The 15,914-nt window shown below is 41.7% G+C and overlaps 1 protein-coding gene across 9 annotated transcripts in view; it reads right to left on the bottom strand.

Annotated features, from left to right (window-relative positions):
• The window catches only part of LOC119435666 (neural-cadherin), a 259,627-nt gene that overhangs the window by 210,092 nt on the left and 33,621 nt on the right, over positions 1-15,914 (bottom strand). For all 9 annotated transcript variants that reach the window (XR_005188868.2, XM_037702430.2, XM_037702441.2 and 6 more), the window contains exons 3-9: positions 8,527-8,718; positions 7,901-8,147; positions 6,729-6,945; positions 6,065-6,176; positions 4,341-4,733; positions 2,877-3,115; positions 568-693 (exon numbers count right to left, since the gene is read on the bottom strand). Coding sequence is in view for 8 of the 9 variants with exons in the window: in XM_037702430.2 (XP_037558358.1) it covers positions 568-693; positions 2,877-3,115; positions 4,341-4,733; positions 6,065-6,176; positions 6,729-6,945; positions 7,901-8,147; positions 8,527-8,718 (1,526 nt within the window). In the remaining variant the exon portion in view is untranslated. The remainder of the gene's footprint in view (positions 1-567; positions 694-2,876; positions 3,116-4,340; positions 4,734-6,064; positions 6,177-6,728; positions 6,946-7,900; positions 8,148-8,526; positions 8,719-15,914) is intronic.

The raw sequence follows: 15,914 nt of genomic DNA, 5'->3' as shown, positions 1-15,914 counted from the left end.
TCCATCCTTAAACATTTCCTTTCATATGGGATATGTTGGCATACTTCCAATTTATGGTACATTTGAAGTCATGAGGCAATTACATATAGTCGCAAGCTTTTCTAGCACGCTATCCACACTATATTTTATCACATCAAACCGTCTATTCCATCTTCTCCTGCCGCTTTTCCCCGCCAAGATTTATCTTGCACAGCCTTTTTAAACACATCCCTAGTAATACATGGAATGTTCCCTCCTTCTTTGCAACATCCACTTCTGGCTACTGTGCAGTTCAGTATGGATTTCATCTGCTGCCCTTATACCAAAATGTGAAATATACCAGCCTATAATCATCGCACAAATGACAGACATCTTGCATTAGTAAGAGGGTTGTTCCACTGTTACCAGGAGGCCACAACAGCAGAAGACATTCCATGCGGTTCCATGGCTATGGATATGGCAAATTCAAGTTACACACAACTCTCGAGGCCAACCTCCCTTCCATCGTAAGATGCAGAATCTAAAATGGGTTTGTGTGCAGAAAAACAGAACAGAAGATGGTACACAAACATGACTGAGAACTCTTACCTTGTTTGTCCTGATTTCTCCAGTGAGCTCATCAACACTGAACTTTGTGCCTTTCTGATTAGGCTGCTGGACAATGGAGTAGCGTACTTGACCATTGTGACCCTTATCAAGATCTCTTGCTTTCACCTAAGAGAAGCCAAGCAGCAACTATGAGACCACAAATCAAAACCACTGCTCAGCAAAACATAGTGCTGCAGTCAGAAAAAGCCTTTCCTATCATACAAAGAATAGGACCTTCATAAACCAAACCTTAGTATTACAATATAATACATAGAAATCATTAGCACTCTGGGTCACGTCATCAGCACTGAATATTGCTGCAAACAAATCACATCTTAATAATTAGAAAGCTAGAATTAAAAATTTGTGAAATAAGTCAGTGCACAGATACTCAAGCATGACGTCACACTGAAACAAACTGGGGAAAATCTGAACCATGATATCGAATGAATTAACATGGCCGTCACATCAAATTGCTCTACTAAAGAATGAAAATGGTATCATTTTTCTAAAGGTCTCTCAAAATTTTTTCAATATGAACAAAAAAGCCACAGCTTATACCATACTTGACTAAATTATTACTCCGGAGTGCTCTTGCCAGGAAATATCTATTCGACAGGTCGAAATGGGCCACTTATTATATTCGGCTGAGCATGTTCACAAAACCTGCCCCTAGCTCAGAGAGCCCTGAGACGCTGACATACACCGCTGCAACAGTTTGCAGGATCTGGCTCCCTTCCGGTGATGTGACTATGCTGCGCATCCATGCAGCAGTATACAATGTTTCACTTTTCCTTTAGAGAACAATCTTACCATCTAGCGTCTTTCATACCATTGTTAACTTTGCTTTGATGCCTGCTGCTTGTGCTTGATGCGAGACATATGCAATAAAGCTTTCGTGAATGTATTGATGTTCATTCAGCCACTGGCTGAACCAGTGGCTTGCATTACCTACTAAGCAGCTCTAGCCCCAAAACCAGACATAACTGCTTTTCCACTTCCTCAATGGCTGATCAAAAAAGAACGCCGACCAAGGAAAAAATATGAAATATTAAAAGACATTTCGGCACCCACATAGGAGCCTTGTTCACAATGAGAATGATGCAAAAGAGCTGAAGGTTATGTAGGCATGAGGAGGTGGTGCAAGCAACACGCGTACACGTGTGGAAGGCTGCCGTCACTGCTGTTCAAAGTCTCCCCGTCAGTGTCTGTTCCCGCCTCTCGCCTACTGCATCAACACACTGCCATTCCTTACATTTGGGTGCGACTGAATCGCTTGCCTACTTGTTGCGCATGTATAACGTTCATGGAACACGTGTTCGTTCCAATGCGCTGGTAAATGTCAAAGACAAAATCAACAAGGAAGACTTTCCTAGCATTGTCGACATAGTGCCATGTGCAGTGTGCGAGCAGGTGTATACATGTATTCGCGAAAGTGTAAATTTGAGGCGAAGATTGCAGCAACCCGCTAACAATGTCAAAAAGAAAAACAGTGCCTCAAAACGGCATTGCCGTGCACACAGTATCTTTTGGTGATGAAATAGACTGGGGCCAGGCAAATATTATTGCGACCAGAAAAAGACACCACGTTTGCATCTTGAATCCATGTTCATCCAGACTACTGCGCAGACTCTGAAGCGCAGTAATGGCAGTCTTCCACGCCTAAGATGATGGCAAAGATAGCGGCCCCAACTCATGTGCTCCTGTTTTATTTACGCTCCCAGGGCAACCTCCTACATCTGCCTAACAATACGAGTGGGAAAGCGCATTTGCAAAATTTCACATATGCCCTATCCTACCACTAAAGATCAAGGCTAACAGTGGTTGGCTACCTTGAGCAGCAAAGTGCAAAATCTTGTGCACTGGCAGCAAAGCAAAAATAAAAAGGCACCACACAAATACAAATTGCTGGCCTAGTATTACAGACCACTTATAACAATACTACCTACAACAAGAACAGCAAAAGGTTTCATGATAGCGTAGAGGAGTATAAAATCATTCATGATAAAACAAATGGTCATAGGCAATCAGATTTCTAGGTTTCATGAAAAGTCATAAGTAGACTGCACTTAGCAGGCCCTACACATGCCGAAGGACCAAATTTAAACCCTTTACAATGATACAACTAGAAGCTAACAGAAAAAAGGAAAAGCTACATTAGACAGTTGTTTTGCAGAGCTCATTTGAAACTCATGTAATAAATGCAAAGGCAAAACGCTGAATGTATCATATTACATCACATAAAAGAAAGACAATGTGCAGTCATTGAAATGACCACCGAAGAGCCTTATGCATTTTTACAGACTTACCTTGATGACTGATGTTCCACTCTGTGCACCCTCTTCTACCTTTGGTGTGTATGTCTGGCACTCTTCAAAAACAGGTTTGTTGTCATTCACATCCGTTATGAACACAACTACAAGGGCTGTGCTTGTATGAGGGGTCAAAGCCCCATTACGACAGCAGGCACCATCATCCCGTGCTGTCACATTGAGCTCATATTTGTCTTTGTCCAGGTGTATGGGACCATTGATGAGTCGAATAACACCTGCAAATAAAGGAAACCTACATCACAGTATGCTCTCATGCAAAATTGGGACTCTTGCTAATAGTATGCATGTTTTCCAAATTGCAAAATCAAAAGAGCTTACTAAGACCGGAAATCTACTTGCTAATGATGCCCAAATGTGAAAACACAGCAAAAAACAAAAAAAAAAAGGACCAATGACGATTTTCACTTATGCCATTAAGTGCGACCTTAAGAATGTGAATTATATATGTTTTCAAAACCTTGCATAAGAGAGCAATGAAACAACACAATCGAACCCTTATATATCGAACTCTAAGGGGATCGCGAAATAGTTATGTTCACAATTTGAAATATAAGATATGCCTCTCTGAAGTTTATCTGAAAACTCCGCACGGCTCGGACAGTCCCCCGAGAACATGAAATGCGGAATGTACCGATCATATGCCCGGAGGAACTCAGTGAAAAGATTGAGTGCCATCCGTTTCTTGTGGAGCACATGTATCAGACCCGGAGGCCTTGAAGTAGCATGGCGATCCTCTTTCCGACAACGAATGTCTACAAGTAGTATGCTTCACGGTAAAATAACTAGTTCCTTTAGCTATAAGTATGCTTCACTGCATTACACCATTTTAATGCAGCAAAGATTACAAAAGCAAATTCGGCATTATAGAGGGCAGATGAGATTTTTGCTGCACAAGACCTCCATATTTTGAGGCACGCACCTTGCTCATTTTTTTTTTCCGCCATGGCGTGTACTGCCTTTTATATTCAATGCCTCAACAGCATCTGCCAAAACAGTGCCATTTCATGAACATGAATATTTCCGATAACGCGAGAAGTGATCGCAGTCTTGTTAGTAGAAGCGCACTTGCCGGGGTGCAGTGCAGTGCAACGTTTGATACATCGAATGTGGTAGTGAACGAAAGTTCGATATGTGCATAGTACTGTGCTATACATTTGCATAGGATTTCCAAGGGGGTGTTATGACTTCCATATAGACAATTCGACATACTCAGGTTTAATATATATGCAATATATATATAAACACACAGCAGGAAACAGTGCAAAAAAAAATCACTTCAGGAAAAGAAGTGAGGTTCAATACCTAAAAGTCCGACATCCACTAATGATCTGGCTCCTAGCACCTATGAGTAGGTACAGTACTAGAAGCAAATTGTAAATTTGTATGCTTGGAGCTTTACAAACAACAACCATATCGCTGAAACTAAGCAGTTTACGTTACCTGTCCTCTCCTCAATCTGGAACATGCCAGACGTAGTGCCACTGTTGACAAATCCAAAGAGGATGTTGTCGCCATCTTTGTCACTGGCCACTACAGTGGTCACAAGAGTGCTGGGCCCAGCATTTTCATCTACATTTGGTGTGTAGACATCCTGGCTGAACTTCGGAGCCTCATCGTTTTTGTTCTCAGTGTAGATGCGTATCGTAGCAGTGCCAGTCAATGGTGGCTCCCCCCGGTCCGTGGCACGCACAGTCAACACATATGTGTTGTTCACATCAGCATCGAGCCGCCGGTTGGAGTACACCACACCCCTGCTGTCGATGGTGAAATCTTCCTTATCGAGCGAGTACGTCAGTTCAGCATTGCGGCCTGTGTCCATATCCGTTGCCGACACTGCAAGAACAAGCATGTTTGCCCACACATAGGAGCTTTAACAAACACATATTCGACTGTAACCAAGGTACATGGAAGAAGAAGCGTCAGAAACATGCACATAATGTCTTGGCCACTAAATAAAATACATATAGCATGCATCAGTAAAAAAACTAGCTTGAGTGCCTCTCACTAGCGAGCATCGTGTAAATCTTGTCAAGTGAAAGAGAAAGAAATCTCTGATAACAAGAAAATATTAAGGCAAATTATATTTTCACCAGTCTAGGACAAGCACACATGCACACCAATTCAAGAACAAGTGGTGTTTTTGCCATGGTGTGTTGCACCATGTCGAGTTGCATGTAACCTAGAGTTTGTATCATTTGGTTGGGGCCATGGCAATGGGACACATGGAGTACAAGAGTTCCATTCAGGCAGCAGGAACAACATGTATTTATGAAAGCTGATGTATTTAACAAAATTTTAACTATCAGCATGCATTACTGTATCTTCTGACAAGAACAAGTTCTGCACCCAATGCGACACAGAAGTAGCGCTGCAGCGAAAAAAGATCAGCACAAGTGACCGATCACCCGAGCAGATAAATTGCAGTACACAATGCTGTGGTTCCCTAGCACACCTAAAACGAGAGTGCCAGGCACTCCCTCTTTAAAACATGAATCATCTGGCACTTTAGATACCAGTGTGCACGGGAACAAGAGCGCTGCGTGCTGCAATTTCCATGCTCCGGTCATCGGTCACTTGTGCTAATCTTTTTTCGCTGCGGCTGTACACAGCATGTGCTGCCATAAACACAAACTCAAGGTCTCAGCAAGGCACATCTGCCTTGCACACAGCCCGAATTTTTCTCATCCTCTGGATCCACGATATCACACGTCTGAAACAAGCCACAAGCTTTTGTATGGTCCACATGACCTTGCTCAGTCTTTCTAAATACCCTGCTTTTTCCTTTTACCACAGAGTTGTCTATGCTTCAAGAAACTCGTCACTTCATTTCTAGACATGTTAGCCTACAAGAAGTCATTTACTATTTATACGGCCCGATTTATGAAATTAGTTGGACCAAGGCTTTAAGGTGTCATTAAGGATTTATTAGGCTTCACATAACACAACCTTTTGTGAATGCAGAGCTGGATACTGCTTTGTAAGCTGTCAAATTCTCTTGAAAAAGCACATGTTGGCAGGCATTTCACCTTCAGACTGCAGCTTCTTCAGAAATTGCTGATCACAATTTCTCCCTATGCGAGTGCTGTCCACTATAGTGCCGGTGGCAATTTTTGATGGCCACATAGCTATTACACATAGCAATGATGACGTAGCAGAACCCTCACCTTGAAGTATGGATGTTCCCACCGCTATGTCTTCATCAACATTGTGTGCTTGATAATCTGGCAGTTCAAACCGTGGAGCATTGTCATTCACATCAGTAACTTTGATTGTTAGCTGAAATAGAAAAAGCAAAAGAAAGCACACGATATCAACAAAGCTGTGAGCCCTGTACATTTGGAACATTATTTTTTAAATTGGCAGTATCAAACCAGGGTGAAACACATTGAAAGCGATAGCATAGTTTAGCATAGCACTGAAGGCATCTCGGAGAGATGGCGTGATGAGTGCTGTCAGCGGCATTACAGGCGTCGCACCTTGTTGGTGCACGAGATAGACTGAAGGAAAACCGTCGGCATTTGCCAGTGCCCAAACAAAGGATTAGATACATTTAACTTGACATTTACTGCCTGTTCCACTCAGGCCATTGTTGTCTGGTACAGACAACTGCTGAACAGGAACGCTAATGTGTGTGTGCACAGGCAAATTTCTTTTTATGAAAAAGCAAAATATGCCCAAAACATTTCAGACATTATTAGAGCACAAGAAATGGAGGTCTCTGCAGGCATGTGGAAAAGAACTTCCTCTCCTCAATTCCCCCACAATGTGTGTCGTGAGTGATGTCATGAGATTTCTAAGTTAAACCTGGGCTATTAAATTTGTGCTCACTTCAACTGATGTTGAAAATCCTCCAGAGTCTTCGGTTGCGGTCACAATTAGCGAGTATGACTTTGGCTGCCTGAGATCTTCATAGTCAAGCTCTTTGGCCAACTTCACCACTCCGCTGGTAGGTCCGATGTTGAAGGTACCAGCTCCCTTGCCCTGGGCTCGCAGGGTGTACCGAATTTCCCGATCGGCAAAAGATTTGGCCTTCACCTCGATGATGCTGAGATAAGCAAGCAAGAGCAAAGCAAATATTAATTTTACCATGAGCTCCACAAATATGGCAAGAACTTAAGGCATACATACCCACTAGAATACATATTACATGCGTTAGACATTACGAGTCAGTGCGCTGGTCACAAAGAGCTAATGCTCCACAGAACAAATGGAGTTTTTCTTTGAGCATACAAGACTGGGACAAACATAACACAAAACTGCCTAAGTGTAACCAAAACACCAAAGAAAAAAATTTACTGCAAGTGGCAACTACAATTCAGTTGAGAGGGTCGTATACAAATCTGGCTTACAAAAGCAAGGAAATGCTAAAATTTTTTCCAAGCGCGCCAGTGCACATATTCAAAGCTTGTGATATCACCCACTCCTGCAACACCGAGATACGTCATAATGCTCATTCATCAAGGTATTTCTTTTCCCATGTCAGTTTTTCAATGCTACATATTGTATACCAGCAAGAGCGCTATCAGCTTTTACTGAAGTGTTGCACTAATTACCTGATAATGTAGTAGCAAATGATTGAACTCTTTATACAATAGTGATAGCAACATACTTAACATTTCTATTGAAATGTTTTTGAAACATGACGAACCTAAACATGTGCAAAATGTTACGTGCATAAATGTGCAAGTGCGCCATCAGGCATAAGAGCAAGTAATATGGAGTGATTAAAAGAAGCTTGTGGTACTTCCATATCAAATGACATATGTTTAAATTGATGTGGAACTGATCCTTTCAAACAGAAAACCATTGTTAACAATGGTTTACAGCTTGACAACGAAATTCCCCACTCCTCAGTGTATGCGTGACGTAGTCTGGTGATGTCACTGCGGCAGAGTAAAATACTTGATCCAGCAATACAGTACAGCCAAGAATTGCCAGTGTCTTGATAATGTAATAACAAGTTCAGCAATCACGGTTTGGAAAGTTGTCTGGAAACTCACTCAGAGTCTTTCTTTTGATTCTCCGGTATCACAGCTTCATAGAAGGGCACATAAAACTGAGGTTGGCGCTTGCCACCAACCACTGAGAGGCGTTCTTCCCGTGTTGACTGGTGCTGTCTGTCTCCAACCTGGCCATTCAGATCTTCAGCCTTGACATATAGCACGTACTCCTTGTCCAGCATGAACGGTGCATTGCCCAGTGTCACCACCTCACCCGAGTGCGGATCCACGTCAAACCTGTTGCCACCTGCACCACAACAAAAATGAAAGGCTTATCAACAGTTTCAAGATATAAAACAAAAGCATCAACAGTAAATAATGTTGCAGTTACCAATACCCATATCTGCTTACTTCGATCACATGCACCCAGGAGGTCTTTTAGGGCCTTGAAGATAAAATGTGAGATGAGACCTTTAAACTTTAAAGGCCCAGAAAAAGTTTATTAAAATATAATCCAGCCATAATGTAAGAATGCTCAATTTAACCTACAAAACAGAAAAGTCAACAATCAAGATGTCTTGCGCCCTTCAAAATATAATGGGGAATGCGGGACAAAACATGTTTAGCATATGCTTCTGAACAGTATGGTCCATTCAAGCACAAGTGCGAAATGCAAAGGGACTTACTCCTGTCGCGCACAATAGAGTAGCGAATATTGTGGTCCGTGTCCGGATCCCTGGCCTGCAACTTGAAGACAGGAGTGCCGGCCGGGGCATTCAACTGTACAACAGCCTGCATCGGAATCGGCCGGTTGATAAAGTAGGGAGGCTCATCGTTCACGTCCGCTATCCGGATGATGATTCGTTGCCGCTCCTTCTCTGCATAGTTCAAGTAGAAAACCAAAAAAGCCATCAGAATCTAGCAGTGAAGCCGGTAAGAATCTGGTAACAAAAGCTCTAAGAATCACCTCTAGCTACTTTTACCACAACTTCAAGAAATAAGATTCAAGAATAAAATTAACTGAACATGTAGACAGAAGCAGAAATCAATAACAGACTGAAATTATCTTGAAATCTAAAAATTTACTGAAGAATTCTGTGGCATATTAGAATAGTAACTGTTGAAAGGTGTTAATATTTACAGCATATACCAAGACAGTAGATAGAATAGAAAGATGCAATAGGAAATCATTATTACATTTTAAAAGATCTGTGCCAGTATTCACAAATCTTTTCTTATAAACAACCGTTTCCTCACTAAATGATATTCAAGCACCCACCACTCACGATATCAATCAGCGTCTATCAGTTGGCCATGACAGATGACTGTCCTAGCCAACTGCGAATGGTGCTTATGTAAAAAATGTTCTGCGGCTATGGGCCTGCACTAAAACAAAACAAAAAGGCATGCCATTTCCTTTTCATTCTGCCCACTATAAAACAAAATATGTACGGTTATTTTAACCTACACAGCTTTGTCCAGTAAACCAAACTTGTTTCTGTGTGTATAGAGCTCAACTATCTGGACAGCAGTTTCAACATTTTGATGCCACATTTCCGTCATCCGATATCTACACTTCACCCATTGTCACAGGACCAGGCAAAAAAAAAACAAAAAAAGCACGCAAAGAAGCTACCTTCCTTATGCAACTTGCTATTCAGTCTTGCATCACCACACTTCCTAGAGTTCTGCATAAACAGCTCATTTTTATGCCATCCCATAAGAGTGCTTCATCTAGAAAAATTTAATGCAGGCCCGCAGAACCAGAAGCTCCAGGCAATTTTGTCTCTTGGACACTTGTATTTGAGTTAAATTGATAATAATGTCACTGAAAGGATTGTAAATGCAAGGTCAATTCCTGTACACTGTGGATTCTTGAAACATGCAAGTCTAATGAGGTTTTCAAGTCATGCAGGTTACCAGTAGATGTGCCAAATTCTAACATGAATATTCTAACCTGGTGTCTGGCAGAGCCTCAGACAAAGCCACAACTAACTTTATAGTTATAGAACTGGTCCCTAAGTTTTCGTATATTTACTGTTTTGCCACCAATGAGAACCAATGCCAAAAAGGAGCCCTTTCAAACAAATGCATAAATGGCCTGTGTCACATCAAAGAAAGACCAAAAAAGACCTATCATCATCCCTTTGCTGTCAAATTGCTTCAGTACCAGCATGACATTGGCCTCGCACCTGCTGCAGTGCTGTAGTGTCAGATCCTCTAAGTGGATCTACAAGAAACTGCAGAGCTGCAGATAAAGCTGCCTAAGCCGAAAACACCTCACTGGATGACTGCTTTCAAAGAATGACATACTTAATAAGAGCAACATAACTTTAACAGATACTACTAACACATATCCACATGGTCACAGAAAATTACAGCTATCTGTTTTGGAAAAGGTTACCAATGCGAAAATTTATTTACCATGCAGCTAGCATTCCCGTTTTTTTTTTTTTTTCTTTTTTAGCCTTGCAAAGACAACGCTTCTTTAATGTGGTCCTTTGACAAGATGAGTTCTTGTTAAGAAGTGTAATGAAATATGGTCACTTAGCGTTGATGTCTTGCTTCACTCAGTAATTAAACCACAGCACAAATACGAATGAAGAACTCTAAGCCGGGAGTAGGCCATCAAAATGTAACTTCCGCTAAGCACAGAGATAAAAAATGGACAGCAGCATCTCGTAACATTTTTAGCACTTTTCAGCCAAGCCAAATATGTTCCGTTAATACCCTTGTGTTCAACACACAGCTAGAGCATGAACTGCGTGCTGTGCTTTACTGTGTCCATAAACATGAAATGTCAGTGGCAAAGAACAAAAAAATCTGTTCCAAAAGCTGCCAATGTCTCTACCAGCAGCGGCCACTCATTTTGATATCTCCGACCAAGTGCGGATTTATCATTGAATTTTTTCCCTTTTTTTTTTCATTGCATGGTTGTGGTCATAGCATTCATCTATGCTTACTTTCACCTTTTACAACACTGCATTGCTCCCTGCTAATTCTTCCACCTTTTCTCTTCAGGAAGCACACTTTATTTTCTTTTTCTTTTCTTGCAAGAACATTTTAGACAGGAAGGGCACTTGTATACACCAGTTGAAATGTCTGGGCACTGCTGCCAATTTGAGGCATGTTACATAAATGTTACTATCTGCATTGTGAAGTGCTGCTGGTGTGATGACCCACTGGCTAAGCAAGGAACTAACCTTCCAGACACAGGAGACCCAAGTTCAAATGCAAAATTTACACTTTACATTTCCCCTTGCTAAACATTCCATTCTTCTAAATGGTCCAAAATGAAGCAATTGTTTTTGTTTTTTTTTCACATTAGTTGCATAAATTATAGTCGGGATGTGGATGCATGTGGGAAAAACAGGACAAACATAGATAGATGTTTGCCTAAGATCGTGGTACACATAAAATCAGCATTAATAGCACAGCAAGCAACTAAACATTGTGCACGTTATTTGATGTAACTGCAATTAGAAATTGCCAGATTGAAATCAGCGATGTCATTTTCTCGTAAAAAGCAAAATGCTCTTTTGAAAAAAAAATTAAGAAAACAAATTTTTATGAAAACAGTAAACTACCCTTCTGACAGGCCTCTAAGGCAACTTTAAGTATTATTTAATAGAAGTAATGCAACAAAATGTGTTCACGGACACAACCTATCGAAAAAATTCTCTACCGCATGGTTGATGTAAATTTGTATCTCAGAAGGCAAAATTAGGCAAAAGCTGTCCTCTCAGGGCTTCAATTTGGCCAGCAACCCTCACTACCCTTCTGATGCTAATTTCCAAATATATCCTGGCTATATAGAAGATCCCAGTATTTTTCTGGTAATCCACAAATGTTAGACAGGCATGCGGTCTCCTACAGCCTACAATACCTCTAGTGTGAATCCACATGATTTCATCTTTCTACTGTTTTTAACTCTTTTGTACATGAAATATTATAATGAGCTAAATCAAAGGCAAAATAATTCGTTACTGCAAACATACTACTTTCACTATGTCCACACTAACACCAGCATGGATGACACGAAAACAGCAAGAATTAAAGCTGACAGTGACATAGGCATCCTATTAGATAGTTAGCAAAAACAATTAGCCAAACTTCATACTTTATTACTTTGCTGCACTTACAAACGAGAAAGTCTATCAAGTATATGCCCAGAAAAACACACAGCTTAACTTTCTCATGTGTAGGACAATTTATAGCAATCCATATTTCCTACGATGAACAGGCTGAACATTTGCTTAAGCTGAATCTCTCCAGTTTCAAGATTTAATTTTGCCAAGTTCCTTGAGTGTTAACTTCTAAATTTGATGGTCACATTTGCCATAATCACAAACTTCATTCTGTTTTATAAATCATTTTCACTGTGCTCTCGTAGGCATCGTTATGTTTGATGAAGTGGTGACATGTCCATTGCTTGTCTCAGCTGGCCTCCGCTGCCTCAGTTTAGAATGACAATGCGCGACGCCAATGTAGCACAAAACGATGCCGTTTCAATGTTTGATATCGACAAATGATTGCATGAACAGCTCGAAACTTTGGCCAAAGCTGCAGAAGACGCAAATGTCGCATATCCATCCTTCCGAGCTCATTACGTGCGTATTCAGCAAGCTGCCCAAGCCAACCGCATTCATCCAAGAGGCCGCCAATTGTCTACAACCCGTGTTGTGCTTCATGCCAACCTATTCATCCAGTCAAGGAGTGGTAGGGCACTTTAGGGAACGGCTTTCCTTCTGGGTAGCTTGTGTTGTGTTCACTTCTCCCTGTCATTCACTCGGACAATGTGTACTTGCTTCTCTCCATGATCATCTTAGGGGCGGCACGTGTGCTTTGTGTGGACGTTCTCCTCCTCAGTGTTTTGCGACAGCTACAGACCCCCGAATTGATCGATGATGGCAAGACCTGTTTCACCAGCAAGTGATCTAGGGAAGACAGAGGGTTTTTAAGAGCCATCTTGTGTGCTCAGACAGAATGTAGTATGCTCCCAGAACAATGCAGCTGCATGCTACGATGTAGCATGCACTGTGTTTGCTAATCCTGCAAGAATAACTTTGCCTTAACCTGTAAATAAGTTTTCCTTAATTCTATGTAAATAATTAAACCCCTGTTCTATTCTTCCAACTTCTCGACCTCATACTCCTCACATAGCAAGCAACTCTCATTGAGAAGGTATGGACGACGGCGTGCACCCGCTTTACCTCTGTGCAACGCCTCGGTAGCATATGCCAGCTACTCGTTTTCAAGATGCACCAGCCGCATAGACAAGAGTGCTGAGCCTCTGTGCAACGGCTGACTAAGACCACAGTACCCAAACCCTACATGGCTGAGCGCAAACTTTGAAGTTTACGTGTAACAAGACTAGCGACTCAAACTGTCCCCAATGATCCTTTACCTTAATACCTAGTCTCAGGAAGTCAACTTCACTTTTCCAATTGATTGTAAACTGGACTGCAAGTGAAATTCAGCACACCTAAAACATGATCGTACAAGCCTCAGGTGTGACATACACATCACAATTGTATAGACAATAATTTTATGCCTATGCGTGTGCATGTGTACCTTTTGTTTTCAAATCTCTAAATTGATAAATATCTTTATGAGGGCCCTTGGGCCACCAATGAAGAAGTCAAGGGGTCCATGATATTCGAAAGGTTGTGAACCGCTGTACCAATGGCCTGTTGCTGCAATAGCTAAATTCACTTTTGGCTTGTAATATGTTTAAACACAGGATGTCTACTATGTTGGCAGTCTCGAAGTCCTTGATTTATCCAGGTTTTACCTGACTGTTTTTATAAAAAATCCCCGACAGTCTGTGACACTAGAGGTCCAAGTGCAAGGAAGAAAAAAAAATTGTGGCTTATACCTTGCCAAATTACTATACCAGCCCATAATTTTCAATTACTACTGCCACTAAGCTGTAAATCAGGTGGGATGCTCTGTCACATTTAACTCGATTGTGTGTTTCACGATATGCCAATCCCTCAGCCAGGCTCAGACTCACAAAACCGGCAAAATACATCATATTTGCAGACTGTAGGTTCAATTGAAAACTTCACTTCCTTCTGGCATATTGTGCTCTATTTCCCACATAGCAGACAATGCTACAAAGGCTGGAGAGACTTCCACTAACATTTGTGGCAAAAAAAAATATAGTATGTCGCATATCAAAAAATAAAAAGAAACCTCAAGGACTGTTTTACATACTGGAAGCACAAAAGTACACAAATAATCCAAGATTTCGCATAACCTTACATCCATAAGCTGTAGTTGCAATATATGAAGTAGTTATTCCATAGAAACATTTGCAGATCCATAGCCATTGCACTGGGAAATGTGCAGTGACTTCTAGACCAAATTACTCGCACAGCTTCCGCAGCGTCGCCTGCTAAGTATGAAACAGTATAGCTGTGGCATAACTACTTTAGATACTTATTTCTCTCATTCAAAAGAAGCAGAGCAAAATTCCCGGTATTTTCCCTAATTTTTTTTTTACTAATTCCCTAAAAATTCCAGGTATTCTAGGTTTTCCCTGATGGTAGACACACTGTAGACATGCTCCCAACACCCATGCTTAATGGTGCAACATTTGAATCCCAAGAAGCTTTAAGATTATGGGTAAACATCCCTTTTTTTTATCCCACAAATATCTAAAAAGTGCAAGCCCATTTGCAAATAGTGCTCTAAAGACTATTTTACCTTAACTTGACATGAACTCCACAGATTAACTACTCATAACGATCTGCCACAAAAGATTATCCAATCCCAGAAACGCTCTCACATAAACTTGCACAGCCGACCTCAAAATGAAGGAAGAATGAAACATGAGCCCACTTAATGATGAAACTAGAGATTAGCATTAACCACATAGTCCACCCAAGCTGCCACTAATATATTGAGTACCTCATTTAGGACAAGCTATGCAATTGTGTGAATGAAACTGAAGCACAGTTGTTGGTATTGGTTTGACACAGGTATACTATCTGATATTGTTGTATTCAAGCCTGTGTAAACGACCAATTTTGAGGCAATTAGAAAAACAGAATTTTTGCCTTGAAAGTTTAGTACTATAAAAATTTAAATCTAATCACCTAATAAAGTGCTTGCACAACCCACCTTCTATGTCAAAGAATTCTTCCAAGTTGGAGCTTTATAAAATGTTTCGAATGCCTTGCGCAAGCTGTGTAAATGCATGGCTTCATTCCAATTTTTTTTCCATGGTTCCCCATTTATATAAACGGCAATTTTCTACATAAAATGTCTCAAGAACAAAACGAAAATTGGAAATTTCGCGATAGAAAAATGAATGCCAGCTGCTACCATTTTTCACAAAAAGTGCAAATTCTAACCCTTAGCCAACACACACCATTTGCTAGTACAAGCTTCCAGTTTTATTAGAGATGCTCCCCCAACGGGAAAACCTTTCGATGACCATGCGTTCCAGCTGTGTGTGCCCCAACCTCGAACATGCGGAAGTTGAAGATTAACGTGTTAAGCAAAGCTTCAGAGCAAGGATTCACGCTTTGAACAAACTTGGGCATTTCCTGCGCCAAGTAACGTTGTTTTAACGTGACAAGTTTCCTGCCGCAGTGCACGGCACCTGGTGCACGTTCAAGGCCAGCGAGGCAAAAGAAAAAAAAAATCTGACGGGCCATTTTATTTGCAGGGCGCATGCGCGGGCTTTAATGAGGCGCGCCAAGGGACTCCGCGGGGGATTGGCAGCGGTTGCCCCGGAGGAAAAACAGCAACGGCGCCAGGCAGGAAAATCGAAGTTTCCGAGTCCTCGGAGGAGCCCGGAAGGGCCCTGTGCTCCGGAAATCGGTCGCAAGCCCAACACAGCCATTCGCTGCCGGCGCTCACTGAACGGTGGAGCATGTTGCGTCTGGCCGGCGCGATGGCCACGGCGCCCTTTGTCCCACGCTGTGGTGGCTATACATACCCACGCTAAGGGTGGACTGCGACAAAAAGAGGGGGGGCGGGGGGGAGGGGGGTCCCTTCGGCGCGATTATTATTATGGCGGGAAGGGGGGGCTCTGTCGACGCAGCCATTACTGCGTTTAGCG

Source organism: Dermacentor silvarum, chromosome 1 (assembly GCF_013339745.2).
Source record: "Dermacentor silvarum isolate Dsil-2018 chromosome 1, BIME_Dsil_1.4, whole genome shotgun sequence".
NCBI classification, from domain to species: domain Eukaryota; kingdom Metazoa; phylum Arthropoda; class Arachnida; order Ixodida; family Ixodidae; genus Dermacentor; species Dermacentor silvarum.
This window is presented reverse-complemented; position numbering and strand designations above follow the sequence as displayed.